This window comes from Rattus rattus, chromosome 16, assembly GCF_011064425.1.
Source record: "Rattus rattus isolate New Zealand chromosome 16, Rrattus_CSIRO_v1, whole genome shotgun sequence".
Classification (NCBI taxonomy): domain Eukaryota; kingdom Metazoa; phylum Chordata; class Mammalia; order Rodentia; family Muridae; genus Rattus; species Rattus rattus.
The window spans coordinates 8,968,091-8,996,087 of NC_046169.1; the positions used below are offsets into that span (position 1 = coordinate 8,968,091).

The 27,997-nt window shown below is 54.4% G+C and overlaps 1 protein-coding gene across 1 annotated transcript; it reads left to right on the forward strand.

Moving 5' to 3' along the window:
* Tecpr1 (tectonin beta-propeller repeat containing 1) lies at positions 1-27,990 on the forward strand. The gene is made up of 25 exons (XM_032886482.1): positions 1-106; positions 5,014-5,248; positions 5,947-6,129; positions 6,342-6,464; positions 7,036-7,161; positions 9,442-9,616; positions 9,704-9,804; positions 10,978-11,079; positions 11,834-11,979; positions 12,971-13,476; positions 14,359-14,504; positions 15,579-15,734; positions 16,582-16,731; positions 16,823-16,980; positions 18,180-18,307; positions 19,317-19,419; positions 21,770-21,866; positions 21,977-22,056; positions 23,202-23,258; positions 23,742-23,922; positions 24,388-24,523; positions 25,077-25,169; positions 26,742-26,848; positions 26,972-27,091; positions 27,194-27,990. The coding sequence occupies exons 2-25, from the start codon at positions 5,024-5,026 to the stop codon at positions 27,293-27,295; spliced, it is 3,501 nt and encodes a 1,166-aa protein (XP_032742373.1). The 5' UTR covers positions 1-106; positions 5,014-5,023; the 3' UTR covers positions 27,296-27,990.
* The last annotated feature ends 7 nt before the right edge of the window (positions 27,991-27,997 follow it).

A 27,997-nucleotide genomic window follows, 5' to 3' on the forward strand; every position in this document is an offset into this window, starting at 1 on the left:
TCCGGCCCGCCCTCTCGCCTGAGGCCGGGGGAGGACCCGACTGTAGCTAAAGCCTTGGAGTTCAGAAGCCTCTGCTGGGAACCCGCCCCGCCGGGCGTGGGCCCAGGTAAGTGCGGCGCGGTGTCCCCGCATCAGCGGTGACAGGGCTATGGGGACTCTAATCGGGGAGATTGGGGTGGCGCAGAGCAAAGGTGCCCCCAGTTTCCCGATCCCTCTCCTCCATTGGCTGCTTAACTGGGACGATCAAGAGAGGGAGAGGGACTGTACCTGTGTTCTCTGCTGCACACCTGCAGGGTACCAGGCCAGCCCCTGCCTTGGAACCCCTAAACGCCGGCCTGTGGACCTGCTTCATAGCACGCCCCCACTGCAGTCTTAGGACCGCAGAGATTTGAAGAAGCCGATCGCCGAGCCTGCATGATTTAGAGAAATGGAGCGTCCAGGGGCCTGTCTGTAGCCTTCTCCCTTGACGTTGGGAGCAAATCTGCTTGCTTTAGGATTAGTGTAGGCAGATGGTCAGGGCCCTACAGCTCCACATATGCTCCTGGTGGCAGTGCAGGGGACCCACCTGTCGCCCAAGTGCAGGAACTGGATCAAAGCCAGGTCGCTTCCTGCCCGCTATTTACTCTCCAGGAAGGGCCCCCACTCCCATACAAGCTCTGCTATTTCCTGTCTCCTCTTTTAACCCTGATATGGCTTTGGAGTGGTCCCTGAGCTTGGCAGCCAGGAAACAACTTTAATAGCCAGCGCACATCAGACAGGAGTGAGGGTGTAACAGAAGAACCAGAAGCCTTGCAAGAGGCAGCCCGAAGACAGATTCTGGAGAAGTAAGCGTTTTGAGGCTTCCTTGTGCTGCGTTGTGGCCTTAAGGGCATCTACTGTCCACTACTTTCCCCGGGCTTTTTTTTTTTTTTTTTTTTAATTTTTTTGTGTGTGCAGGTGCACAAGTGGGTGTGGAAGCCAGAGGTCAATCTGTACTGTCTACCTCGGTTTTTTAAAGATGGGATTTCTCTCTAGCCTGGGGTTCACTGATTAGGCTAGGCTAACCAACCGGAAACACCAGGGATCTTTAGCTCTAGGATTGTAAGCAAATGCCCTTGAGGCTCACATTTTTACAGTTAGAGTGTGTGTGTGTGTGTGTGTGTGTGTGTGTGTGTGTGTGTGTGTGTGTGTGTGCATGCGCACGCGCTCCCATGGGATAGCTCAGAAGACAGCTTGCTGGAGTGGGTGCTCTCCTTCCATCAAGTTTGACCCGGGGTTCAAACTTAGATTGTTCAGCTGGACAGCGAGTGTCTTTACCGGATCAGCCATGTATTTAGCTGGCCATGCCCCCCACCCCCAAACATACACATGCTTTTATTTTAAGAATATGGGTTAAACTCAGGTCCTCCTTCTTATAAGATAAGCACCTTACCAACTAAGTCATCTTCCTAGACTTCTTTGTGTGTATTTTTTTTTTTTATTATTGTTGTTGTTGTTGTTGGTGGTGGTGGTTTTGTTTTGGTTTTTTGTTTTGTTTCTTTTTTTTGAGTCAAGGGCTTACTGTTGTTATTTGTTTTGTTTTGTTTTGTTTGAGACAAGGGTTTACTGTGTATATGTAGGCCAGTCTTGTCCGCACTTGGAGCTGTCCTGCTTTAACCTTACAGGCGCTGAGATTTCAGGCACGTGCCCCTATATTGGGCTGTGTTTTTTGGTCTCTGAAAGACTCTGTGAATAAACTGACCCAGAACAGCTTTTGTGGTGGTGAGTGATTGAAGGACCGGCCCCATTAACATTTGTTTTTAGCGCTTCGTGGTCAAGCAGAAATTGCTGCCAGAGGATATGTTCCCTCTGTCCCTTCACTTCCGTGAAACAAAGATATTCCTGAATCACAAGACCTCCACACATCCACTTCAAGAGTCCTGTGACCCAGTGACCCAAGCGAGGTTGCGTGGTGATCTCACAGGAAGTGGCGTGTGACAAGTCAGGGGACATCCCGTGGAGGCAGAAAGAAGCTGTGGTTGGCCAAGGCTGTTTAGCCTGTATGGCCTTTACCTCAGGTGTGACCGGTGCCTGAGTCCCATCTGGAAGGGAGTTTATAAACACAGTCCCTGCCCCACCCTATCTCTGCAGAGTCCTCTCCACTAACTGCCCCAAAGGTTCAATTATGTCTGAGAGAAAATGACTGCTTAGTCATCTGTCGGAAGGAAAGTGTTTCAAATACATGTTTACCTTCTGAGCTCAGCCTTCAGGCACAGGGTGACTTAATTGATTGTTCTTACATTGAACTGTGACTTGTTTTGGTGGAGACATTGAGACAGAGTCTTACTTTGTAGTCTCCGCTGGCCTTCAATCCCTCTCCCTGTATTTGCCCCTTCCTGGCTGTAGCTACAGGCACGTGACGAATATAGATAAGACATAAAAAGAAGTGCGACGTGTCCTAGGTATGATGGAGAAGGTTTATTATAGATATGTGAGGGAACATGGCCAGAGACACCTGGGAGAGCCCCGAGTGGACAGGACCCTGAGCCATGAGGGGAGGGAGGGAGGAACCAGAGCAACTGGGTTTAGCAGCCAGGAAGCCCGAAGGTACACAGAGGCCGGGCAAGCAAAATGGGTGGATTATCTCGGAAAGTTTGGGTAGAGGGTGGGATCTGCCAGCCAAGAGGACCCTGTAATACGGAGGGACTGAAGGATTCTGGGAGAACCTGGCAGCCAGTGCTGCTTCCATATCTTAAATAGTCACCTCAGCCCTTTGTCTTAGGTTTAAAACCTAACGTTATTTATTTGTTTGTTTGTGTAGCCCTGGCTGTCCTGGAACGCACTCAGTAGACCAGGCTGGCCTTGAATTCAGAGATCCACCTGCCTCTGCCTCCCGTGTGCTGGGATTAAAAGGTGTGCTCCACCACCGCCACCCGGATCGTTTTCTTTTTTAAAAATTACTTTTTATTTATTAATGGTTCGTGTTCGTGTGTGCGCATGTTAGTAGTCAGAGGACAACTTCGTAGAGTCCGTTCTCCGATTCTGCCATATGTGGTTTTTGGAGGTTGAACTCAAGTAGGCCAGTTTTGAGTGGCAAATGGCCTTTACCTACTAAGCTACGTTACCCACCTCTGGCTCGATTTTTCTTCTCAAGAGATAGGAGTCTTGTGAGAGAGTAGACAATCTGTAATCCCAGCACCAGGGAGGATGAGGCAGAAAGACTATGGAGTCCAGGCCAGCCGGGACTCTACCGTGAGACCTTGACTCAAATATAAACAGATCCTGAGAAGCGGGATTAATGGCTGTGTCTCGAGCAGTTAAGTGAAATCAGGGTCAGTCACTGAGACCATTCTGGATGCCGCACGGTGTTCAGTAAGTCCTGGGTCTGTGTCACCTCACTCAGCTCTTAGGAGATAGGTCACCCTTCCTCTCTGATGGTCACATTATCCCACACAATCGAGGCAGAGAGGATAGCTGGCTTTGGCGAGGTTAGAGGCACCGCCTGTAAGCCCATCGCTCGGGAGGTAGAGTTAGGAGTTCAAGACCGTCCTTTGCTACACAGTGAGTCTGAGGCCATCTTGAGCTGTCTGGGAATGAGACCAAAAACCATACAAAACAATGAAGAAAAGAAGTGCTGGGGCCAGGCCCCAAACTCTGGTGCTGTGGAGTTTATCTGGCAACTCTAATACTCTTAGTCACTGCGAATGGAGTAGAGGGGCCTCCAGGCCTGGCCCAGAGGAAGCAAGGGCCACTGGGCTCCAGCTAAGGTCTCTAGACAGAGCTACTTTCCAGATGATCCCAGAAAACTAGTATCTTTTTTTTTAAAATGTTTATTATATTTATAATCTTGTCTTGTAAGTACACTGTAGCTGCTCAGACACACTAGAAGAGGGCATCAGATCCCATCACAGATGGTTGTGAGCCACCATGTGGTTGCTGGGATTTGAACTCAGGACCTCTGGAAGAGCAGTCAGTGCTCTTAACCACTGAGCCATCTCTCCAGCCCGAAAACTAGTATCTTGATTCCTACTTCCCTCCCCCAAGACTCTGTGTGTGTGTGTGTGTGTGTGTGTGTGTGTGTGTGTGTGTGTGTGTGTGTGTGAGAGAGAGAGAGAGAGAGAGAGAGAGAGAGAGAGAGAGAGACCCTGCAGTTGAAGAGGTTCTGAGGGAACACCCCATCAACCCCTAAAATTGCACCATCGTTCTGGTGGCCAGTCTCCCTCTTGGAGTCTTTCTCTGCTTCAGGTCATGAACGTTTTCTAAAACTTGGCCCTGACTTCCCCTGGCTGAGCCCTCCTTTGTTTCTATCAGACACCCTGAGCTCCGAGAATCGGTTGATTCTGCCTGAGGCAGATGGGTTCCAAGAATCCAGAATCGGCTGGTTCTGCCTGAGGCAGATGGCCCTGTTTTCAGATCTGTTCCATCTCCAGTCCTCCTCACACTGTCGGTGCCTTCTGTAACGCCCCCGTGCCTACTGCAGACGGCAAGAGTAGAGCTCCCTGGCACAGCCTTGGGGTCCCAAAAGAAATTTACCTATTTTCCTAGTAGCTCCAATTCTCAGGCTAGACTGAGACAGGCTTCCATGTAGCCTAGGTGGGTTTTCAACTCTGCCTCCTGAGTGTGGCATTATGAGTATGAGCTACCACACCTAGTCTGTAGGATGCTGGGCATAGAACCCAGCATGTCTTGCAATGCTAAGCAGCATCACATACACCGTGGTGACACACATCCACAATCTCCGCTCTTGGGGAATGTGGTCAGGAGAATCAGAAGTCAAGATCACCCTAGCTGCATAGAAAATCTGAGACCAGCCTGGGGTACACGGGACCTTGTCTGAAAACAGTCAAAGCACCCCCATAATGAGAATGAAGAAGAGGCAAAAAGAAGCTTAAACTGGAAGGTACACATTGCTTCTGGTTGCTATGTTGACTGCTTGCTTGGGACCTCATTTTGTCATGTGTGTCTCGATTATGGCCACCCCACTGGGTCCTCATGTCCCTGGTCCAGGGGCTATGACGCTGATACCTTTTCTCTTATCTCTTGACTTTCCCACAGTGCTGCGGCCATGCCCACCTCCATGCTGTGGGCAGTGGACCTCTTCGGGAGAGTGTATACACTCTCAACGGCCGGTCAGTACTGGGAGCTGTGCAAGGATGTCCAGTTGGAGTTCAAGCGGGTCAGTGCGGCCACTCAGTGCTGCTGGGGCATCGCCTGCGACAACCAGGTCTACTTATACGTGTGCTCCAGCGACGTGCCCATCCGTCACAGAGAGGAGGCCTATGAGAATCAGGTAGTGCTGTGTGTGTGTGTGTGTGTGTGTGTGTGTGTGTGTGTGTGTGTGTGTGTGTGTGTGTGTGTAATTGTGGGGGTGGTCAGCAGTATTAGTTACAATGAGCTGAGGGGTGAATTGGTGTTCTGGTCTCCCCCACATCCCATAATCCACTTCATCAGTTAAGATCTAAGTTGCCCTGGGAATGGTAGCACACTCCCGCAATCCCAGCTGTGGCAAGACAAGAGAATCATGAGTTCAAGGCCGATATGGACCGTGTAGCTAGACTCTCCCTCAAAAGCAGGTGGGGAAGGGGAAGAAGAGACCGGGGATTTAGCTCAGTTGGTAGAGTACTTGCCTGGCATGCATGAAAGCTCTGGATTCAAACTTCAACACTCAGACAGACAGACAAGCAAACAAACCCAAGTTTTCTAGTATCCAGGGTCTTTGCAGATGACGTCCTGGTTGTGCCTTTGACCTGGGTGCATGTGAGGGTTGGGTTTTGCGGTTCTCAGAAGCCCAGGATGGGTAGCACCTGTCCTGCGTCCTCTAAGCACTGTGGTGGTGGGTGGGTGCCCCACCCTGCGGGGCCTTGAGGCCTTTCCTGAAGAGTATGATCCTAGGACCTGCATCCCACAGAGGCCCGGCGGGGTTTTGTCCTCTTGGGTCCGCCCCCATCTGGTCACTCCTAAGACCATCTCTGTGTCCCCTGGCCTCAGCGTTGGAACCCCATGGGAGGCTTCTGTGAGAAGCTCCTGCCAAGTGACCGCTGGTCGTGGAGTGACGTGAGTGGGCTCCAGCATCGGCCGCTGGATGGCGTAGCATTGCCTTCGCCATACTGGGAATGGGAGTCAGACTGGTACGTGGATGAGAATTTTGGAGGGGAGCCCACCGAGAAAGGGGTAGGTGAACTCAGTACCCTCCGTGGCTGCCTGTCGGGCTCAGCTTGTCGTCCCGTGCTACCTTCCCCATTGGTGTCCAACCTCTGCTCGCTGCGGGATTGAATACCATCCTTCCCCCTCCTCCCTCCCTCCATCCCTTACCTTCTTCCCAGCTCTTCAGATGCCGCCTCCTCCCTACCAAGACATATGAGACTCCTGCCTTGGTATTTTAGGGGTGGACATACGCTATGGACTTCCCTGCTACCTACACTAGAGACAAGAAATGGAACTCATGCGTGCGAAGGCGGAAGTGGATCCGGTATAGGAGATACAAATCCCGGGACACCTGGGCCAAGGTCTTTGTGCCAAAAAATGTGGCTGGGGGTGTGGCGTGGCGTGGGGGCGGAGCGTGGAGTGGGGCAAAGCATAAGGTGGGGCGGGGCATTCGATGGGGCGTGGGGTCCTTGATAGGAGGACCACAAGGACAGGCATCCTCATCCCCCCAGGGCAGAAGGGGACACCATACACACCCTGGAACCTGGCCTTTGACTTGTTTGCTGTCATAGAGCTTTGTAGCCTTGTAGCCAGTCCTACAAGTCCCCTCATTTGGGAGATGGCCACTTAGGGGCCAAAGTTAGCACAGAACTTGTCCTTTCTTAGGCTTCCCCACCCCTGCTTAGTGTTGTCCCCATGACCCTTCTCAAAAGCAGTGGCTCAGGTCTGGGGTCTGATGGAGAGGACAGAACAGAGAGGACCCATGGCTAGGTACACAGGCCTGCCGTCTGTGGCTGCCTTCTTGAAGTCAGGCAGCATGGGCCATGCTGAGGGTGGAAGGACGGGAGGAAGGGCAGGCAGGGGAGGGAGGTGACAGCCCCAGGTACGGGCACCAGGTAGTGACAGCCATTGTTTCTCGCCCCTTTGTTTCAGATCCCCTCAAAGGATGACCCCAAGGAACTCCCTGACCCCTTCAATGATCTGTCTGTAGGAGGGTGGGAGATCACAGAGGAACCTGTGGGCCGCCTGTCAGTGTGGGCTGTATCCTTGCAGGGAAAGGTAAGTCCATACCACCACCACCACCACCACCGCCGCCGCCGCCACTACCATCACCACCATCATCACTACTGCCTTGCCCAAGATTTCGTTTGGTGAAGGAGGCCAGGCACAGGATGGAGGGGTGGAGGGGCTCCCCAAGGTGGAGGAAGAGAGCTAATTTCTTCCTGTCCCTGGGACTTCCTGGGCAGGCAGAAAGTTACCAGACTCCCCACAATACCTGCCTTGGAAATCTTGGGACTTGTCTGTCCTCCTAGCCCATTCAGGCTTGCATGCTATCAATGTTGTCTCTTTGGACAGATTCTGAGCTGCCTGCCAGCTCCTTCTTCCGTTTCCTAGGAGCAATGTGGATGTGTGGGTGGCTGGCTGGCTGATGTGTGGTTAGATTGATGATGTATATCTAGATGGATGGTGGTGGGTATGTGGACGGATGGATGATACATAGATGTATGGTAAGCAGATGTGAATAGATGACTGGAAGATATGGGTGGACAGGTGGATGGATGGATGAGTGGATGATGGGTGGGTGGGTGGATGGATGGATGGATGATGGGTGGATGGATGGACGGGTGGATGGTTGGATGGGTGGATGGGTGGATGGGGCGGAAGGTGGGTGGGTGGAAGGATGGGTGGGGGGACAGGTGGATGGATGGATGGGTGGTGGAGGGGTGGGATGAAGGAGGGGGGGAGGAGTAGGGTGTTGGGGAGAGTAGGTAACAGGTAGGTGGATGGATGGATGGATAGATGGATGGATGGATGGATAAGATGGATGGATGGGTGGATGAAGGATGGATGGATGGTTGGATGGGTAGATGGATGGATGGATGGGTGGGTGGATGATGGGTGGGTGGGTGGATGGATGGATGGGGGTGGATGAATGGTTGGGGGATGGATGGGGGGATGGATGGGTTGGAGGGGTGGGTGGATGGATGGGTGGGTGGGTAGATGGATGGATGGATGGGTGGATGATGGGTGGATGGTTGGATGGGTAGATGGGTGGATGGATGGATGGGTGGATGATGGGTGGGTGGGTGAATGGCTAGATGGCTGGCTGGTAGATATGTAAATGGGTAAATGATGGATAGATGCATATTTAGAGAGAAATCTTTTTCTACAGGGTTTGTTTAAAAAGCCAAGCTTAGTTGGCAGCCAGAATAAAGACGGTCCCAAGTACAGGGGTCTGATGCCTTCCGCAGGGTCTTAACTCTTACTTGCGACTGCTCGGTGATTCCTGCATTGACCACGTTAACCACAAGTCTCCACTGATTTTGGAACAGTCCAGGGTTATTTTTAGCTGGCCGACCTTTGGCTGGGGTCATGCTCACTCAGTTTTAGGTTAACCACAGTCACTTCCTCTCAGCCTTGCTGGAGAGTGGTGGAAAGGATCTGAGCAGGATGTGAGTGCTGGCCTGAGTCACCTGGATGCCCGGGAGGGGAGGGGCCACGGGGTTGCCTTTGTGCTCCCCGAGTATCAGCCGTGAGCCAGCATCTCCCAGCACCACTGCTGTGATCCACAAGAGGTGGCTCCAGAAAGAAAAGGCTTGGGGCTGGGGATTTAGCTCAGTGGTAGAGCGCTTGCCTAGCAAGCGCAAGGCCCTGGGTTCGGTCCTCAGCTCTGAAAAAAAAAAAACCGAAAAACAGAAAGAAAAGGCTTATCCCTAGTTGGCAGGCAGGTCCTGCAGGGCCCACCATGAGGGAAGGTTGGCAAGACCAGAGAAGTCCAGGCCCATGGTTTGAAGATGGCTCCCTGGAACCGTCTTTCCCTAACCTCCTCTACCTGAAATGAATCAGTTGCATAGGTAGGCACTGTCAGTTCCCGCCGCAAACTCTGTTCTGTAGGCCGTACGTAGGCGTGGTCACGCACAAACATGATTGTGTACACGCAATGTACACATGCACATACACAAGACTACTTTTAGGATTCCATCTCACCAGAGTCAGAACGGCTGTCATCAGGAAGATAATGGACAACAGATGGCAAAGATGTGGAGAAAGAGGAATTCTATTGTTAAGTTGAAACTATTCAGGCTACAGAGCAAAAGAAGCGGACATTTAGACATTGGGTTTCCCCTCCATAAACCATCAAGGCCCTGCCTTCCCTTGTTGACCTCTGTCCTGGGAGCACCTTACCACTAGGGGGCACAGGTTTCATGGACGCCCTGAGGGCGGCTGAGTGCCTCGTACTGACATGGGAGTCTACTTGTTTATGTAGCAAAGGCACGTGAATGTGTCAGGGAGCCAGATTTGCTGACGCAAACACCGTGCTTCCTATTCTCCTTCCAGGTGTGGTACCGAGAGAACGTTAGCCACCCCAATCCAGAAGGTTCCTCCTGGTCTCTTGTGGATACCCCAGGGGAAGTGGTCCAGATCAGCTGTGGGCCCCACGACCTTATATGGGCCACCCTCTGGGAGGGGCAGGCTCTGGTCAGAGAAGGAATCTGCAGGAACAACCCCAAAGGTAGCCAGCCCCATAATGGGAAACGGGGTGCTTGCTCTCCAGACTCTTGGCTGATGAGGCCTCCTGGTTTTCTTTGGGGACTGGCAGGAAATTCCTGGTCCATAGTGGAGCCTCCTGGGTCTGAAAACGGCATCATGCACGTCTCTGCGGGAGTCAGTGTGGTGTGGGCCATCACAAAGGACCGCAAAGTAAGAGCCGGGGGCTGGAGCTGGGGCGGGTAGTGGGCGCCCTTGCAACGGCCGTCGAAACCCCGTTAGTATAAGTCCTGTGAGTTTCTCTTTCTTACTGAGATGGTGTCCTTACCTCAGTATGTGGCAGAGCCTGGTCTTAAACTTCTGACCCTCCTGGTCAGATTACAGACGGATGCCATCGTGCCTGGTTGAGGAAGTGCGGGGGACCAAACCTTGGGCTTCATGCATGCCAAGTAACTCCTGTAGCCGCTGAACCACATCCCCAGCCCTGCTGAAATCATCCCGGAGGGTAGGATGTTCCCTCACAGCCCTGGACCAAAATGCTCAACAATCACGTAATTCTGTAGGCCAGACATTGCAGACATCTAGAAGGCAATACGCCAGTAACCTCAGCCAAGTAAACGCTGCTTTCCTTTGTCGTGTGTATCCTATCAGAGGCGGGTTCAGCCAGGTGAACCCATTTTTATATGCTTCTGTGAAATCCGCCTGACTTTGTCATCTCCCCGTCTGGTGTGGTGCTGGGGCGGGGCGGGGGCGGTGGGGAAGGAATCTAGAGCCTTGTACATCAGGAGTTCGTTCTAACCATGTCTAGGGTCCATCCCATCAACCCAGTACCTGAAAAGGGTTTTCTACACCGAGCCAGTGAGATGATGCAATGGGCAGAGTTGCCTGCCAGTAACAATCAGACAACCTGAGTTCAGTGCCTCGGACACACATGGTAGAAGGAAAAAAATCCGACGCCCACGGGTTGTCTTCGGACTTCCTCATGCAAGCTATGGCAAATGGTCCCCTCAATACCCCCCCAAAAAAAAAACTCCCAACAATATATAAGTAAAAATACAATGAAAAGGTCTTCCTCAGACTGGGAGATGGCTCCATTGGTAAAACACTTTTGTCTTATGATCCCGAGGACCTGACTTCCAGCCCCAGAACCAATGTGAAAGCGCGGGGCGTTCTGGTGTGTGCGTGTAGCCCCAGGGTAGGGGAGCTGGGAATCGACGCTTCTGTAGAGGTTGCAGGCCAGCCATCCACACAGGGTCTAGGCTAGTGAGCGACCCTGTCACGAAAAACAAGGTAGACGCGCACGCACGCAACGCACGCCACGCGCGCACGCACGCACCGCTGTCTCCAGCAGTCTCCAGGGACGCTTGCTTCTTTCTGATCTTCCAGGTGTGGTTCCGGAGGGGCGTCAACTCTCACAACCCCTGTGGCACCAGCTGGATCGAGATGGTCGGAGAGATGACCATGGTGAACGTGGGGCTGAATGACCAGGTAGATGGTTCACGGGACTGGTGATGCAACTCGTCCACCCGCCGTGCCGCCGTCCCTTCTTCCCCGGCAGGGCCGGCAGATGGAAACAGTGAGGACCCTGCGGAGTGCACTGGGGCTAGCATTCCAGAATCCAGGAGCCTCTACTTGGCTCAATTACTTCACTCAGGACCCTCCAGGGCTGTCTGCCGTGAAGAAGGGTGGGGAATGCATTCTAAATACAGGACGGCAGCATTGAAAATAGTTGTAGGGGGTAGGGGAGGGAGGGATTTCCCTTTGACTCTGAGATTCCGTGTTCTTCTCATGACATCTGTACAGTTTGACAGTGTGGACTCTTTCCAAAGCATAATGAGGTTTGGGTTTGGAGAGATGGCTCAGCAGTTAAGATCCATGGCGGCTGTCCTAGTGGACCCAAGGTCGGGTCCCAGCGCCGTGTTGCTCACAACTGCCTGTAACTCCAGTTCTAGGGGGAACAAACTACTTCTCTGACCTCTGTTGTCTGGGGGAGGGGAGCTGCCTTCCCCTGCCTTGGGTCTCTACAGTCCCCCACAGTCCCCCAGCAGTCAGCTGGGCCCTGATGCACACTCTCGAGCAAGTTCCCGTGTCACGATGAGGAGACTCGTGCCTGCGTTTGCATCCCTGTCCTATAGCCCTGTTGAGTGCTCTCGGACCCTCTGCTCTTGTCCGGCACCCATGGAAGGGGTAGGAGTCCAAGCGTGTGCCCGCCTGCCTCTGAGTAGCTCCCCGTCTGTCCTAGGTCTGGGGTATCAGCTGTGAGGACCGAGCCGTATACTTCCGGCAGGGTGTCACTCCCAGCGAGCTCAGTGGGAAGACATGGAAGGCCATCGTCGTGGGCCGAGAAAGTGACCGGTCCCACTCTGGCAGCTCCTCCAGTCTCCTCAGGTGACACAAGGCAGCAGGGCCTGGAGGACTTAGGTGGGACCGACTGTGCGTGGCCCCACGGGATGCCTGCCAGTGACCTGCAGAAAAACTAGTCTTCCCCAGAGGACCGTGGGTTCCAGACCAGCTTGACCTGCATCACGAGCCTTTGTCCCAACAAAAGTGAAAAAGGAAAGAAAAAGACCCCGTAGCTAGGCATTCCGTAGACACCATTATCTCCATTGCTTTGATTAAAAACACTCTCACCAGAAGCAGTTTGGGGGAGGAAGGATTTATTTCATCTTGGAGGCTGTAGTCATCATTTAGGGAAGTCAAGACGGCATAATGAAGGCAGCCTGTTCGTTGGTTCATGCACTGAGGGATTTACCTCTGACCAAAGAAGTTCCAGCACCAAGTTCTGGGGTCCATCCTCAGCCCCACATGACTGCGCGTGGCGGCATACACCTGTAATCCCGGCATTGGGAAGATGGGGGCAGGAGGATCAGGAGTTTAAGGTCATCCATGGTTATATAATGAGTTTGAGACTCTGGGATACATGAGACCTATAGTCCTGGCACTTAGGATGCCTGTAAGTTCAAGGGTAGCCTGGGCTACAGGGTGAGTCCCAAGCCCTGTGGAATAGAGCCTGTCTTTGTACGGGAGGATGGCCTTGAACTTTTGCCTCTACTTCCACACTGAGAAGACAGGTGGGCACCACCACAGCCAGTTTTATGGGGTGCCGAGAGCCAGACTCTGGGCTTCTCCCATTTCAGGCAACCGCTTTACCAATTGAGCTACACCCCCAGCCCATCTAAAAATGACAATACATATCCCCGCCCTTCGGTTTGGGATGTGAAGGGGTCTTTCAGCCCCCTGGGAAGCAGAGCCCATGCGTGTTGTACAGGAACAGTAGACAAGAGCCCAGTGAGCTTGTGACATGCCCGAGTTCACACCGTCACAGTGGCCAAACACATCTTCCACGAGGAAGTGAGAGTTTGTCTTGTTTTGTCCCCAGTGCTGGCTGCTTCTTCGGCGAGGAGGTGAGGGGCAGTGGTACAGAATCTGCACCCAGTGACACCGATGCCTCCTCGGAAGTCGAGAGACAGGGCCCCGAACGGCCTCTCCCCAAAGAATCTTTGGATAATTCCAGGAACCTAAAAGGGAGCTCGTCCAAGGGCCACGAGAGCAGCAGGAACACTGAGGACCCCGTGGAGAATGCCTGCCTGGCTGAGGGCCAAGCAAAGGCTCCCGAGACCTCTGGCCCTGATGAGTGCCATGGCCCAGCACCCACTCCAGCTGAGCTGCCCTGGACCAACATTGACCTAAAGGAGCCTAAGAAGGCGTCTAACCAGCCAGCTGCCGGCTTTCCTGAGACTTCGGGCCTCTCCTCCCTAGGGCTGTTCCCGATGGGCATGGAAGAGCCCTATGGGGCAGATGACCATCCTCTGTGGGCCTGGGTGTCTGGAGGCGGATGTGCGGTAGAAGCGGGCTCTGCTCTCAAGTGGTTCACTGTCCAGTCAGGTAAGGGAACTCATGGCGCTGGTGTATCCAGAATGTCCCCGTGGCCATTTCTGGGTGCGTGGTGTGGAGGTGAGGCTGAAGAGAGCAGCCTGGAGGCTCTGTGGTGCCCTACAACCTTAACTAAGACCTTGGACCAGTCCTTGGCTCGAGGGAGGAAGGTTCACAGAACAGTTTGTAGGTTGGAACTTTCTAGCAAGAGCAGGTAGATTAGTGCCGGGGAGCTGTCTCCATGGGAAAAGCACTTGGTGTGCAAACATGAGGACCTGAGTTCAGATCCCCAGAACCCACATAGAAGTGGGGTATGACAGTGTATATCTATCTTTAACCCCAGTGCTGGGGACTCACTGGCCAGGCAGCTAAAATGTCTAGCTTATGGGTTTAGCAAGAGATCTTGTCTAAAGAAGAAGATGGAGACACGAAATGGTTGAGAAGAGATTTCCCACCGTCCGCACAGACACAAAGAGAAAGGAAGGAAAGAAAATAATTAAGGGCGGGCTGATTTGGAGATTGTTACAATTCCTGGCTCGCTCGCTGCTAGGACAAAATACCTGCCGAGAAGCGTTTAGGATGGAGGGCTCACGCTGGCTTGAAGTTCACCAGTTCAGTCCGTCATGGGGGAGGGGCTTACACCATGACCACAGTCAAGCTGAGGTGAACGCTGTACAGCTCACGTCCTCCTAATTCTGCCTGGGGCCCCAACCCATGGCACAGGGCTGCCCATCTCAGTTAATCCAATCTAGAAACTCCTTTCCTGGGTCTAGACCCCGTCAAGTTGACCGTCAAGACAGGCCATCACAGGGATCGTGGAGTGGGGAGCCACACCAGCCTCTTGTCCAGCTGCAGGCAGGATAGCCCCTGGCCTAAGGCTCTGTCCTCTTGCAGGCCTATCCCCCTCAGTGCAGACGTTGTCCCTGTCCATCACACCCGCCCAGACCGCTGCCTGGAGGAAACAGATCTTCCAGCAGCTCACAGAGAGGACCAAGCGAGAGCTGGAGAGCTTCAGACACTATGAACAGGCTGTAGAGCAGGTAGGCCGCTTGTTTGCCTGTTTGCAGTGTTTTCTTTGGGGATAGGGTCTTACTGCGCCCCTACACTCCTAGCCCAGGTTAGCCTCACACCGGTCATCCAGCTGCTTCCGCCTCCCGAGTGCTGGGGTCACAGGCACTCACCATTTTTAGCTGGTTCCTGCCCGTGATCGCTCTGTGGTATGGCAGCCCTGTGGTGGGGACATAAGCAAACGCTGGCCCGACACGCTCAGCAGGGCTTCCAGACCCCAGGGCAGATCCAAGGAAAAGGAATCAAACTGGTAGCTCACTCTTCTCTTCTGAAGGACTTTTCTTGGGACCCCCAACCCCTGCCCCACCCTCAGGACTCCTCAAAGGGAGGTGGACGCAGAAGGGAAAGGCGAACCATGCCTACTGTCTACTGTATGTCCCCACACCTCCATCCCTGTGATAGCCTATCTTGACGGTCAACCTGACAGGGTTTAGACTCAGCGAAGGGGTTTCTAGACCGGGTTAACTGAGGTGGGCATCTTCTAGGAACCTAAACAGGCAGTTCCGATATTTTGGTGAAGTGAGCCAGGATGGACTGGTACAAAGTCACTGCCCTCCCCAAGGGCCACCCTGCTCGGCATACCTCATACTCTCAGAGGTAGAGACCTGCCCTTGGATGCCACAGTCAATCCAGGGAAAGAGAAATTAAACAGAGCCCTAGATTGGTTTTCTTTAGAAATCTTAGCCTAGGCTGGCCCATAAGCTTCTATCCTGTGTCCAAAGTAGGCCTGTGCACTCAGGCAGCCCAAGACTTTGAGAGCCAGCTTTGACTCCCACTCTGACTTTGGGCCAGGTGTGACCCCCTTCCTTGAGCCTCAGTTTCCCTATCCAGAACATGGGCTAATGATGTGTACACGCCGAGAAATTAGGAATACAGCCACATCTCTGGCGCCCCCTAGTGTCCCGTTGCGGCACTGACATTATTAATGCGTGGAGCACAGAGCAGGGGGAAAAACCAAGGGCTGGAATAGCCCTTGGGCTCTGGGAAGGAGCTGCCTGTGACCTTTCCCCTCTGTCCTTGATTGTCCTCGGTTGTCCGTGCCACAGTCAGTGTGGGTGAAGACGGGGGCCCTGCAGTGGTGGTGCGACTGGAAGCCCCACAAGTGGGTGGACGTCCGCGTGGCCCTGGAGCAGTTCACAGGGCATGACGGGGCTCGAGACAGCATCCTCTTCATCTATTATGTGGTCCATGAGGAAAAGAAGGTACAGGGTGGGAGGCGCTTGTCAGGGGCAGAGGGTCATCGGGACGGCTCCCCAGAGAGAGGCGCACAGAGTAGGCCGGCTTGTTGTCATCAGCAAAGCCCAGTGTGGACGCCTGCCGTGGACTTGCCAGACCATGCCCCTCTGAGAGTAGCTTCCTTTTTTTGTTTTTAAATCCAAATACCACTGCACGTTTTCCTGGTCCTTTTTATTTTGAGACGGAGCCTCACTAAGTTCACTAACTGGTTTGGAACTCACCATGTAGCCCGGGATGGCCTTGAACTCTCACCTTCCTACATCAGTGGCCAGGTGCCGGGTCACAGTTTTGTTTGCTGTTGGGTTGGTTGGCTGATGAGAGTTTTGGTTTTGAGGGGTTTGGTGTTTGTTTGTTTGTTTTGTTTTGTAAGACAGGGTTTCTCTGTGTAGCCCTGGCTGTCCTGGAACTCACCCTGTAGACCAGGCTGGCCTTGGATGGGGGTCACATGTTTGAATCACTCTTGGCCAGACTTTAGTGTTTGAGGGGAGGCTAGAGGTTGGAGAGATGGATCCTAGTCTCACTTGTTGTTATGTGCTGGGCAGTCAACTCCCAAGAGCGTTTTTTACTTCTAGGAAGGGGAGGTAGGAAACAGGCTCTCATGCACCCCCATGCCTGGGGCTGGGGATTGAACTCAGGGCTTTGCGTGTGCTAGGCAAGCACCCTCTGAACTGAGCCCCATCTTCAGCCCCGAAGCGTTTGTTCACCGTGTATAGCTTCAGCGCTAACACTTGGATCGTGAGGCCCAGGGAGGAGATCTGGCTGAGGGTACCTCGCCCAGGATGACAGCCACACTGTGTACCCCTGTCCAAACAGTACCTACACGTGTTCCTGAATGAGGTGACCGTGCTGGTCCCCGTGCTTAATGAAGCCAAGCACTCCTTTGCCCTCTACACCCCCGAGAGGACGAGACAGAGGTGGCCCGTACGCCTGGCCGCCGCCACCGAGCAAGACATGAATGACTGGGTGAGTGACCGGGCCCTCGAGGGCTTAGTGAGAAGAGACCACCGGGCCTTCTCCGTGTGCCCAGCAGTGACCAGCTGTGTACCCATGCCAGCTTACCCTGCTCAGCCTGTCCTGCTGCGAGAGCCGGAAGGTCCACGGACGCCCGTCCCTGCAGGCCATCTGGTCTGTCACTTGCAAGGGTGACATCTTTGTGAGTGAGCCCAGCCCAGACCTGGAAGCCCATGAGCACCTGCTACCCTGCGACCAGATGTGAGTGGGCTGCTGTGCCCTAAGTGGACCTGGTGCCCCGTCCCCCACCAGCCCAGACCCCAGAGGCTCCCCTAGCACGACCTGAACCCACACATCATCACAGCGTCTCACTGACTAGCCAGAAAGGTGGTTAGATGCTTTTCAGGACCCTGAAACTCACTGGGCCTGTTCAAGGCTGGGCTTGGAGATCAGTGGTGCCCACCAAGCAGCTTTGGAGTGGCCTGGAGTACTTGGAGTGTGGCAGAATGGGCTCTAGTCCCACCCCTAAGCGGCTCTGAGGGCCGGATCAGGGAAACCACATCTCCTTCACCAGATCTGAACCTAGGGGCTCAGCCCCTTCCAGTTCTGCAGTGTGGGGGCCCTGGAAGCAGAGAGGAGAGGGAGGAGCTTGGAGTGTGTCTTAAGGGCGGAAGTCTCCGGAGTGGAGTAGCGACAAGCTCATGGGAGTGTGGGGATGCATGGGGCGAGGGGAGGCTGAGTAGGTTCATTGTTAAGAGTGTTTGCCGAACGATGGGTTCATCCCCCCAGTACCCCAGAGACTGAGTGGGTTTGAGCACAGCCTAGGATCCGTGAGGCATGATACAAGAAGTTCTAAAGGGAAGGTGGGAGCTCCGAGGAGGAAGAGGATGGGCGAGGACACCCAGGGAAGCCCTGGTCCAGCCCAGAATCCTAGACGGAAGTGTCCCATGGGTAGCCATGCACATTCTCACCTGCTGGTGACAGAGGCAGAGCCTACAGAAAACCAAGCTAGTCCCCTGCTCAGGAGGTGGCTGTCCCTGGGTAGCTTCCCTGGGGTGCCTTGGGAGCCAGCTGGCTACGCTGTCCTTCGCGCAGAGGATTAAATGGCACATTCCCTGCTGCATGCCTTGACATTTAAGCCCGGCTGCACCTAGCACACCGTGACCAACCCCGACTCCACTTCCCAGCTCTGAGAGGGGAGCATTGTGGATTAGACTGCTGTCCTGCCCCACGGTCAGTGTGGCCCAGGGGTGAGGGGAACAAGCTCTTAGGGACATCCTGCCTCGTGTGTACCACTTCACGTGCTCTCCAGAACTAGTTGACTCCAACAGGAGCCCAGTCGACTGTCTGTTCTACCGGCTTGGAGATCAGACTTACAGAATTTGACCAAGTGAGGTCTAACTCCAGGATGGGTGACAGGTTAGACACCAGGGCTGAGGGGCCTTTTCTCATCCCTGCAGGTTCTGGCGACAGATGGGAGGCCACCTGCGGATCATAGAAGCCAACAGCCGAGGCGTGGTATGGGGCATCGGCTATGATCACACAGCATGGGTGTACACAGGCGGCTATGGCGGAGGCTGCTTCCAAGGTGAGGATGGCTCTGAGCACCTGAGGCTGGCCAGATTAACTCCCCAAACCTTCTGGGCATAACCCCCCCTTAATCCCCATCTGGCTACCCTTCCCAGCGCCTCAGGTGCTGTCCCAGCACTGGACTTAGCTGGCTGACAGGTGACCTTCACCGCTGCCAGCCTCCACAGAAGACTGGCTCAGGCCAATCCACAGGGCTCAGAACCCAGAGAATAGGCCTCGCCTCCGGAACGCCCTCTGGGATCCTCCCAGCAGAACAGAGGAACTCTGGAAGGTTCTGGAACAGCAGCTGTCAGGGCGCCGTCAGCACCTCATCTCATAGATGAAGCCACGGGGCGCATCCTGTAGCTCTAGAGCTCCAATCATGCCAAATCCCAGAGTCTTTAGGGAGAGCAAATCATCCCCAACCATAGGGATTCCCCAAGTTCAGGGTAGAAAGTAGAGACAAAGCCGACTTCAGGATAGACTGTCCTGTGTCACAGTCCCAATACAGTACCTCACGGCGGGGACGCAGCTGACCCTGGAGAACTGTGGTCCCCTAAGACCACAGGAGCCCACAGTCTTACAGGCCAAGAGCTTCCCAGACCTTGAGGCAGGAATCAGTTCCCGTCTCTGTTCTGCCTCTGAGGACTCTCAGACTGTCAGCGGTTATACGTGTGGGCCAAGGTAGCTTTGCTAATAAGGTCAGCCGGGCAGGCACCTGCTGGGTGGGAGACAGAAGGCAGCAGGGTAAAGACGAGGCCTCAGTAAGAATGGAGGACGGACGGCTGTGTCACCTGCCTTTGCTACCGGCACTCAGGGAGCAGAAGTCATGCAGTCCCAGAGGAACTAAGGAACACAGAAGAGAGAGAAAGCTAAGCGAGGCCGGCCCCTCTGAGAGGAGATAACCCATCTCAGCTGCCCTGGCTCTGATCTGCCCTCTGGATGTGTTTTCTGTTGGGCCAAGCCCTTGGCAGCATCCACGTTAACGTGGCCTGGGTGCCAGCAGCCTCTTGTCCCCCCACGCCTAGGCCTGGCCAGCAGCACCAGCAACATTTATACACAGTCGGACGTGAAGAGCGTCTACATCTATGAGAACCAGCGTTGGAACCCTGTCACGGGCTATACCAGCAGGTGCGTGGCCTGGATGTTCGGTGAGGGTGCTGGATGGCCCAGGCCACGAGCTCATGGCAGTGTTCAGCATAGCCTGGAGCTGGTGTCAGGCCTCCAGCCTGGAGTAACTGGATTGCTTCTGTGTGGTGTGTGTGTGTGTGTGTGTGTGTGTGTGTGTGTGTGTGTGTGTGTGTGTGTATGTATGTGTGTGTGTGCGTGTGTGCACGCATGCCGATGTCCGTGAGGCCAGAGGAGTGTTAGATCCCTGGAGCAGGAGTTGCGGGCAGCTGCGAGCCTCCTCTCATGGATACCGGGAGCCAAACTCAGGTCCTCAGGAGAGCAATCCAAGCTTAGTCACTGAGCCGTCTCTCAGCCTGGCCCAGCTCTTTCACTTGGGTTCTGTGGATTGAAACTGAGTCCTCACGCTTGTAAGACAAGCATTTTATCGACTGCGCTCTCTCTCCAGACTCTTCCCTTTCTTTTTAAACTTTGTCATAAGATCCTATCTCCACAAAAAGATCGCTGAGTGGTCGAGAGTGCAAAATTGCTCTTGCCGAAGACCTGAGTCCGTTTGCCATATCTGCTGCTAACCTGACTCCCTCTGATGCCAGCTCTGGGGATCTGATGCCCTCTTCTGGCCTTTGCAGGCACTGCACATGGCATATTCTCACATATATACACACACACATACATAACTATTATTATTATTATTATTATTATTATTATTATTACTATTAATCTAAGGGTTGAAGAGAGAACACAGCAGCTAAGAAGGCTTGCAGGGGACCTGAGTTCGGTTCCCAGCACCCACAGACAACTGCCTGTCATTTCACCTTCAGGGGACCCAACTCCCTCCTCTGGAATCCACAGGCATCCACACCCACATATGTTCATACACGTTCCCCACAACACCTCACACAACCCTTCCATACACACACACCCCACACCCCCATAAACCCCTTACAACCCCCCCAACCCCCACACAACTCCACCCCCACCCCACACAATCCCCTCATACACACGCTCAATTGAAAGTGAACTTGTTTGTTGGAGACAAGATTTCTCTATGTAGCCTTGGCTATCCTGGAGCTTACTCTGTAGACCAGGCTGGCCTCAGAGATCCACCTGCCTCTGCCTCCCAAGAGCTGGGATTAAAGGGATATGCCACCATTGCCCGGCTGGGAATACACTTTATTAAAAATTTAAAATCAGTCTCCCCTCCCCAGACCTTTTAAGCTGGGTACCATGAGTGGCTTCTGCCCTTCCGGGAAGCTGAAGCAGGAGGATCTCTGTAAGTTCGAGCCAGCTTGGACTGCCTAGTCTGTTTCAGGACCATAAAGTGAAAGCTTCTCTCTCACAAAACAACATAATCAAAAACCCTTTTGAGAAATCTTATCAGCCAGCAGTCACAACTCCCAAGTCACTCTGCTTAGTGATTGGTCACACGGAAGCCCACACAGGCAGCTTGTAAACAGTGGGACACCAATGTGTCTCCGGAAACCTGCTATGTGGACACTGGAGTTTGGAGTCCCAGGGAGCTGGGGTTACGAGTGTGTTCCACTGCCCAGCCTTTTCTGTACATGGATATGGGGGCACCAACTCAATCCCTCATGCCTTCAAGTCAAGTGTTTCACTGCCTGAGCCCATTTAGAAGTCACTGTCCCTGCTGGCTGCATCGTTTCTGGGTCTGTGCGGAGGTGGGGTGTCATGGTGGAAGGGTGGCTCCAGGAAGCAGAGAGTCAGTGGGAGGAGTCCAGAGCAAGATATAACCAGGACAACACATTTCCTGCGACCTCCATCCTCCTACCAAGCCCCCCTCCCTCAGTGACCCCTCCCAGTGGTCAGCTCAGCCCTTGAATCCATCGGTAGATTATGTTAGAGTCTTCGTGGCCTAAATAAATTCTAGGAATGCTCAAAAGGACAGTTTGGCAATCTCTTAGGTATCTCCTTATCTGTTCAAGTTGGCCAGGGCTATACAAAGAAACTCTATCTCAAAACAAAACAAAAGATTAACGTCATTTCCAACTAAGGTCTCAGGGCGAGGGGCTGCAGCATCCTAGGGGTTGAGGCAGCAGCCATTAAGGCATAAAGGAAAGAGAGCTGACTCGAAGACCACCCGGCGAGCCATGGCCTCAGTAGATGCGTTGGTTGCTATGGCCCCGTCACTGTGGTGACACAGCGTGACTCCAGTTGGTCTCCCTACTCTGAGGGGAATTCTGGTTTTGTCCATCGTCCCTGGTGGGTCTGGAGATGGCTTGTTCATGTATTTCTGCCATGTCCCCAGCCACGGGGTGTGAGCCTATTGCCAGGAGTGTCAGGCCAGGGTATATTCTAAGTCCTCTGTCACCAAGCTAGATCTATTGTCCTACAGGGGTCTGCCCACTGACCGGTACATGTGGAGTGATGTCACGGGGCTACAAGAATGCACCAAGGCCGGCACAAAGCCCCCATCCCTGCAGTGGACTTGGGTGAGTCCTGCCTCCCTGTGTGTGTAGGGTCCTACCCCCCAGGTTTCTACTGGTCTGTGGATTTGCGGGGAGAGAGGCTCCCCCAGTCACACTGAGTCACTCTTCCCCAGGTTTCTGACTGGTATGTGGACTTCAGTGTCCTCGGAGGCACCGATCAGGAAGGATGGCAGTACGCCAGTGATTTCCCTGCGTGAGCATCTCCCCATGCCCCGAGCCTCCGGGGGCTGGTTCCGTTCGCTGACTAGCAGAACCTGCCCCAATGCTGTTACCTGAGCTGCCTCAGGGTTGGAGTGGGAGGGTCCCTGGGGAGCTCTGCCTATCCCCTAGCTGTGGTAGGCTTTACCAGGTCTGAAGGTTCCGACAAGGCCTAAGAGATTCATGCAGGGATGGAACCCCCTGGTGTATGGGGGAGCGGGGTGAAGGAGGGTAGGGCCCAAGCTGTGCACGCCAGGCAATGGGTGGGGCAACAGGACGGAGAATATTCCTGCTGAAGGGGCAGCAGGCCTCCTTTGCAGTGAGGCAGAGGGCATCCTGGGAAGTCAGGGAGGCTGCAGCAAGTGGTACAGGTGAAGCAGGTGGGACGTTAGGCCTGGTAGGTGGCTTGGCTGGCAAAGGGCTTGCCTTGCAAACATGGGGCCTGGGTTTGGTCCCTGTAACCTACTCATACCCCTGTAATCCCAGCTCTGGGGACATAGAGGCAGGAGGACCCCTGGGGCTCCCTAGCCAGCCTGCCCTGTCTCAAAAGAGAGAGCCTGAGGAATGACAGGCAAAGCTATGCGCTGTCCTCCGAACACACGCTTGCGTGCCCGCGCGCACACACACACACACACACACACACACACGTGTGCACAGAGACACATTCAAACACAAGCGGATGGCAGGTCAGAAAGTTGAGCTCTTCGTAGTGTGACACTGAGAGCCCACGAGGCTGGTTCAGGCCCTGCACAGTGCAGAGGTCCAATCAGAAGGCAAAGGAACCAGGAGAACCTAACCCAGGCCCCATCTGGATGCCTCCCGAGCAGATGAGGGTGAGAGCCCAGGCTATCCCCTGAGGTAGCAGCGAGGCCTCTCAGACAGACTCTCTAGCCCTCAATCAGACTGAAGACTCCCATCTCCCCCGCATACTCTGACAGTGGCTGGGGAGGGGACAGGCCCTGGGGCCCCTGAGGGCTACATTTCCGCACCTGCCCCTGACACTGGGGCAGCTAGGAGAACTGTACACAGACATATCTGTCCCTCTGCTCCTGAGTCAGAGTTGAGAAAAATGTATGCAGCGTCACTTTCTAGAACGCTCCATAAAATGAACTTGATTTGCACCATTTTTCCCTCTGGCAGCTCTTACCACGGGTACAAAACCATGAAGGATTTTGTCAGGAGAAGGTGCTGGGCCAGGTGAGAGACAGACCCTCAGAGTGGCGGGGTCAGGCCCCATCCTTCCTCTCTGCCCAGGGAAGAGGACACCGTTCTCTCTTGAGCCAGAGCTGCTGGCCTCTGACTTAAGTCCCCAGGAAAGAAGCAGGGAGGGAGAAACCAGAGTCAAAGTAAATGTCAGCCCAGGAAATGCCTGCGGGCTCCCTGCACTCTGCTTTCTGAAGTTTGTTCCGAAGAACAAATAAGAAAAATGTCACTGGCTGGACTCTGCCCACAGGCTGGAGGGTGAGCTGGGGGAAGGGCAGCAGACAGATAGGGATCCATCATTCCCCTGCACCGGGTGCCCTGCCCCTCCCCCAAGTCCAGGAGGCTGCTGTCCACCCCGGCCCTGTCAGGGGCTCAGCTTCCACACGCTGAGCTGAGCTGGGTCAGCAGCCGTGGTGAGCCGTCCCGGGGCTCCCTGTCACATCTGGATCCTGGGCCCGCGCTGTTTCCCCCGAACAGAAAATGCAAGCTGGTGACCAGCGGGCCGTGGCTGGAGGTGGCCCCCATCGCCCTCAGCGATGTGTCCATCATCCCCGAGAGTGCAGATGCTAATGGGAGAGGACACAATATCGCACTGTGGGCCGTCAGTGACAAGGGGGACGTCCTGTGCCGCCTGGGCGTGTCTGAACTCAACCCCGCGGTGAGCACCAGCCCTCTGGGGATTGTCCCTGTTTTTAGGATCTCCAGGACATCAGGAGTCTTCCTTGAGAGGCACCTGGCCTCAGGTTTCCCCAGATTTCCCCAGGTTTCCCCTGCCCAGAATGGGTCTCCGGGGTGATGGAACATCATATGTAACCCAAATGAGGCAGGCAGTGCCAAGGACGAGATTGGCACAGAGGGCTGCCATCTCCCTAGGGCTCAGGAAGTGACATGGGGGGGGGGTCCTGAGTGCCCTTGATGAAGAACACACGGTGTTATCTTTGAGCCTGAGTCCACAGTAGGCCATGGTCACATTGTAGTTAGGGCTATGTCAGACCAGCCTAGGCCCTGGATGCCCTCCACTTCTCGGGCAGGCTTATACCTACTTTGTGTCTCAGCCTCAGAGGAGAGAGGCCAGATGGTCCCCTCGGCCCCTCAGCAGTCTCCCTCACCCATCCTTCTTCAGGGCTCCTCCTGGCTGCACGTGGGCACTGACCAGCCCTTTGCCTCTGTCTCTATCGGAGCCTGCTATCAGGTGTGGGCTGTGGCCAGGGATGGCTCTGCATTCTACCGGGGCTCTGTGTCTCCTTCCCAGCCAGCTGGTGAGTGACACCTATACCCCCCCCTACACTCCCACCCCTCACTCTGGTAGAATATGGGAAGGGGCTTTCTGTTAAGATGGTGGCCATATCTCTTACTCAGAGTTCAGAGGGCATCTTCTGGACCAGTCCGGGGTGTGAGTTAGGCTCCTACCCCAGAAGCTAACTCATTCACACAGGGACAGCCTGGGACATCACCCCTGGGGAGGACTCGGGATGTGAGCTATGCTGGGTCTGTTCTTTGCTGGGTTTTGCAGGGAATTGGAGGGCGGGCACTGAGTCCATCTCCTACCCATGTGCCAGGCTGGGCACCTTCATGCCACATGGATGCAGTGAGCTTAACCCAGGATGGACTCGGACCCTGGGCAAACCTGGGATACTGGGGGGATGGCAGAGCCTGAGGTGGCCTTACAGGATTCTCAGCTCATACTCTGGGCTTCAGCCACACATTCGTTCAGCTGGTGTTGAAGGCTCAGAGCTTCCAAGCACGAGACAGGCCTGGGCTCACCGGTGAGGGGTCTCCCAGTAACCTCCTGAGTCTGCTTTCCCATCACAGGTGACTGCTGGTACCACATCCCATCTCCTCCCAAGCAGAAGCTCACACAGGTGTCTGTGGGCCAGACATCAGTTTATGCCTTGGATGAAAACGGCAAGTTATTTATTTGAGTGTCCGCATGGTCAGAGGGGAGGAGAGGGTCCCTTGAACATCCAGTTGGATCGTGAATAGGCCACAAGTAGGCTGGGATGTCAGTCACCCCTTCTCAGAGCATCCTTTAGAAGCGTCCAGACCTTTCTGCGTTGTTTCCCTCGGGCCCAGGAACTTTAGTTGTTAGGGTCACCCTACTGCATCCTTCACCATGGACACAGGACCCTGGAGCTCATCTCAAGCCTTGACCCTCAGAAGCTACCCAGGGCCCGGACTAAGACAGAGCAGCAAGGCCCCTAGGACCCCCACATGACACCGGAAGCATCAGCCCAGAGTGAACCTTACTCAATTTGTGCCACCCAGGCCCAGATGCCTGTAGGACGGTGGCTCTCAGTCTGTGGGTCAGGTGACGTCTTCGGTGTCACCTAAGACCATTGGAAATCCCAGATAATTACATGCTTTATAACAGCAAAATTACGGCTATGAAGTAGCAACAGGAATTTTATATTTGGGGGGTTTCCACAACTAAAGGGTTACAGCAGCAGGAAGGGTGAGAACCACTGCTCTCCAGTATCATCTAGGAGGTTCCACCTGGGTGTGGAACACCGGGTCCCATAGGCAGCACAGGGCTGTCCACTGGCCATCTCTGACCCCTGTGTCACTTCAGACAGGGTCCTGGCCCACTCCTCTCAGGACCGTCCTGAGGTTTTAATGAGATGGGTAGGAAAGGCTTGGAGCCATGGGGCACAGGTCTGTAAGCCCCGCGCTTGGAAGACAGAGGTGGGACGATCAGACATTCAGGCCATCCTGGTTAGTGAGTTCAAGGCAAGCCTGGAACACATGAGACCGGCTCAAAACTTGAAGACAGGGACGGCGCGACACGTCTTATAATCCTGTACTGGGAGAGCTAATCAGAAAGGGTCACGTGCGAGGCTGGCCTGAGCTACACAGTGAGACCCCGTCTCGGAAAACCCAGAGAAAACACCCAGCTCAGTTGGTAGAGTTCCTACCTCAGACACACAGAGTCCTGAGCTCAGTCCCCAGCGCTGCATGGACTGGGTGTGGTGCGGCATTCACACCTGCAGTCTCAGTCCTGGGGCAACAGAGACAACCGGATCAAGAGTTCAAAACCAGCCTGGGCTGGTTTGCCTGAGACTGAAAAACAAAACAAAAAAATCCCAACTAAAAATAAAACAGTAGGGGTTGGGGATTTAGCTCAGTGGTAGAGCGCTTGCCTAGCAAACGCAAGGCCCTGGGTTCAGTCCCCAGCTCCGAGAAAAAAAAAAAAAAATACAGTAACAACGGAAGCCAGTCTTGGAGTCCAGGGTTTTGCCTCCAGATCTGGTTCTCCCTTTATTTGCTTAAGACATTCTTTGTCTTCAACCTCTGCCTCAGCAGAAAGGCTAGGGCTGTGATCCCCAAAAGACACAATGGGGTGTTTATGAAGCCTACAATGCAGACACGGCCAGTGTAGCCCCTTGGGTGTGAAGGATTGGAGGGGGGCTGGGGATTGACCCCACAGTATTCCAAGATGGGCCAAAAGGACTTGATGACCTTGGCTGCTTCCCTCCCCAGGGAACCTGTGGTACCGAGCAGGGATCACCCCCAGCTACCCGCAGGGCTCCAGCTGGGAGCACGTGTCCAACAATGTGCGCAAAGTGTCCGTGGGGCCACTGGACCAGGTGAGTGGAGGAGATCCGGCCTCTTGGCGGTGGGAAGCGGGATCCCCTCTCTGGTCTCTCCCTTCTGTATCTAGCCGCCCCTGTGCATGCTGGGCCAGGAGCCCCAACAGAAGTCTGTTCCAGGTCTGGGTGATTGCCAACAAAGTCCAGGGGAGCCATGGCCTGAGCCGGGGAACAGTGTGTCGTCGCATGGGTGTCCAGCCTCGGGAGCCCAAGGGACAGGGCTGGGACTATGGCATTGGTGTGAGTGCAGTGGCAATCTGGGACTGTTCTGTGCATTCGTGGGGTTTGTGGGGAGCCTCTGGTAGGATACATAAGTCATGTGACGTGCCCTTCTGATTATAGGGAGGCTGGGACCACATCTCTGTCCGGGCCAATGCCACCAGGGCACCGAGGAACATGTCCAGGGATCAGGAGGCCCATGGCCCAGGTCCGGTTTGCTGCTGAGGCCACTCCTCACCTGGAGGCAAGGATGGTTTGAGCCTGAAGGACCAGAACTGAGCCTTTCTTGTGCAGTATGGGAGGGCATCACCCAGGGCCCCACACACAGGGAGTCAGGTCAGAGTCAGCCATTTCTGCAGCACTGGCAAGAATGCCAGAGGGTGAAACTGTGGGGGCGCTGAGTTTGTGAGGGATGCTGTAGGGAAGAGCCAAGATAACAATTCTGTGGGTCCCCTGAGCCCCGGTCTCTGCCTGCAATACCTCCCACCTTTCCAGGCCAGGAACTCCGAGCCCTCTAGAAATTCTGGTCCAGAGAGGCAGAGGCAGGGGGGGACCTTCCACACCTGGAGACCCCAAATCACCTCCAGGAGAAATAGCTCTGAGGTTCAGGTCTACAGGCCTCAGTCTGGCCATTCCTCAGCAGGGTTTCCTGAGGGAGTTTTTGCTTCAAAAGAAGCAAAGGGCTCGATGCCTGTAGGCCTGGCACTCAGGAGCCTGAGGCAGGTGAATGGTGAGTCTGAGACTACCCAGGACGACATAGCAAGACAGTCACAAAAATAAATATCTAGATAAGCAAACCAGGCATGAAGGTGCATGTCTGTACTCCGAAGCTGAGGGCAAGGTCAGGAGTTCAAGGGCATCCTCAGACTCCAGAGTAAATTTGGCCAGCCTGGGCTACATAAGACCCTGCTTCAAAAAAACAAGATG

Excerpts from the sequence above, each read along its gene's own strand:
- Tecpr1 (XM_032886482.1), top strand. The coding sequence starts at position 5,024 with ATGCCCACCTCCATGCTGTGGGCAGTGGACCTCTTCGGGAGAGTGTAT. Across the intron at positions 6,130-6,341 it reads GGGAGCCCACCGAGAAAGGG|GGGTGGACATACGCTATGGA; the intron begins GTAGGTGAACTC and ends TTGGTATTTTAG. Across the intron at positions 7,162-9,441 it reads CTGTATCCTTGCAGGGAAAG|GTGTGGTACCGAGAGAACGT; the intron begins GTAAGTCCATAC and ends TTCTCCTTCCAG.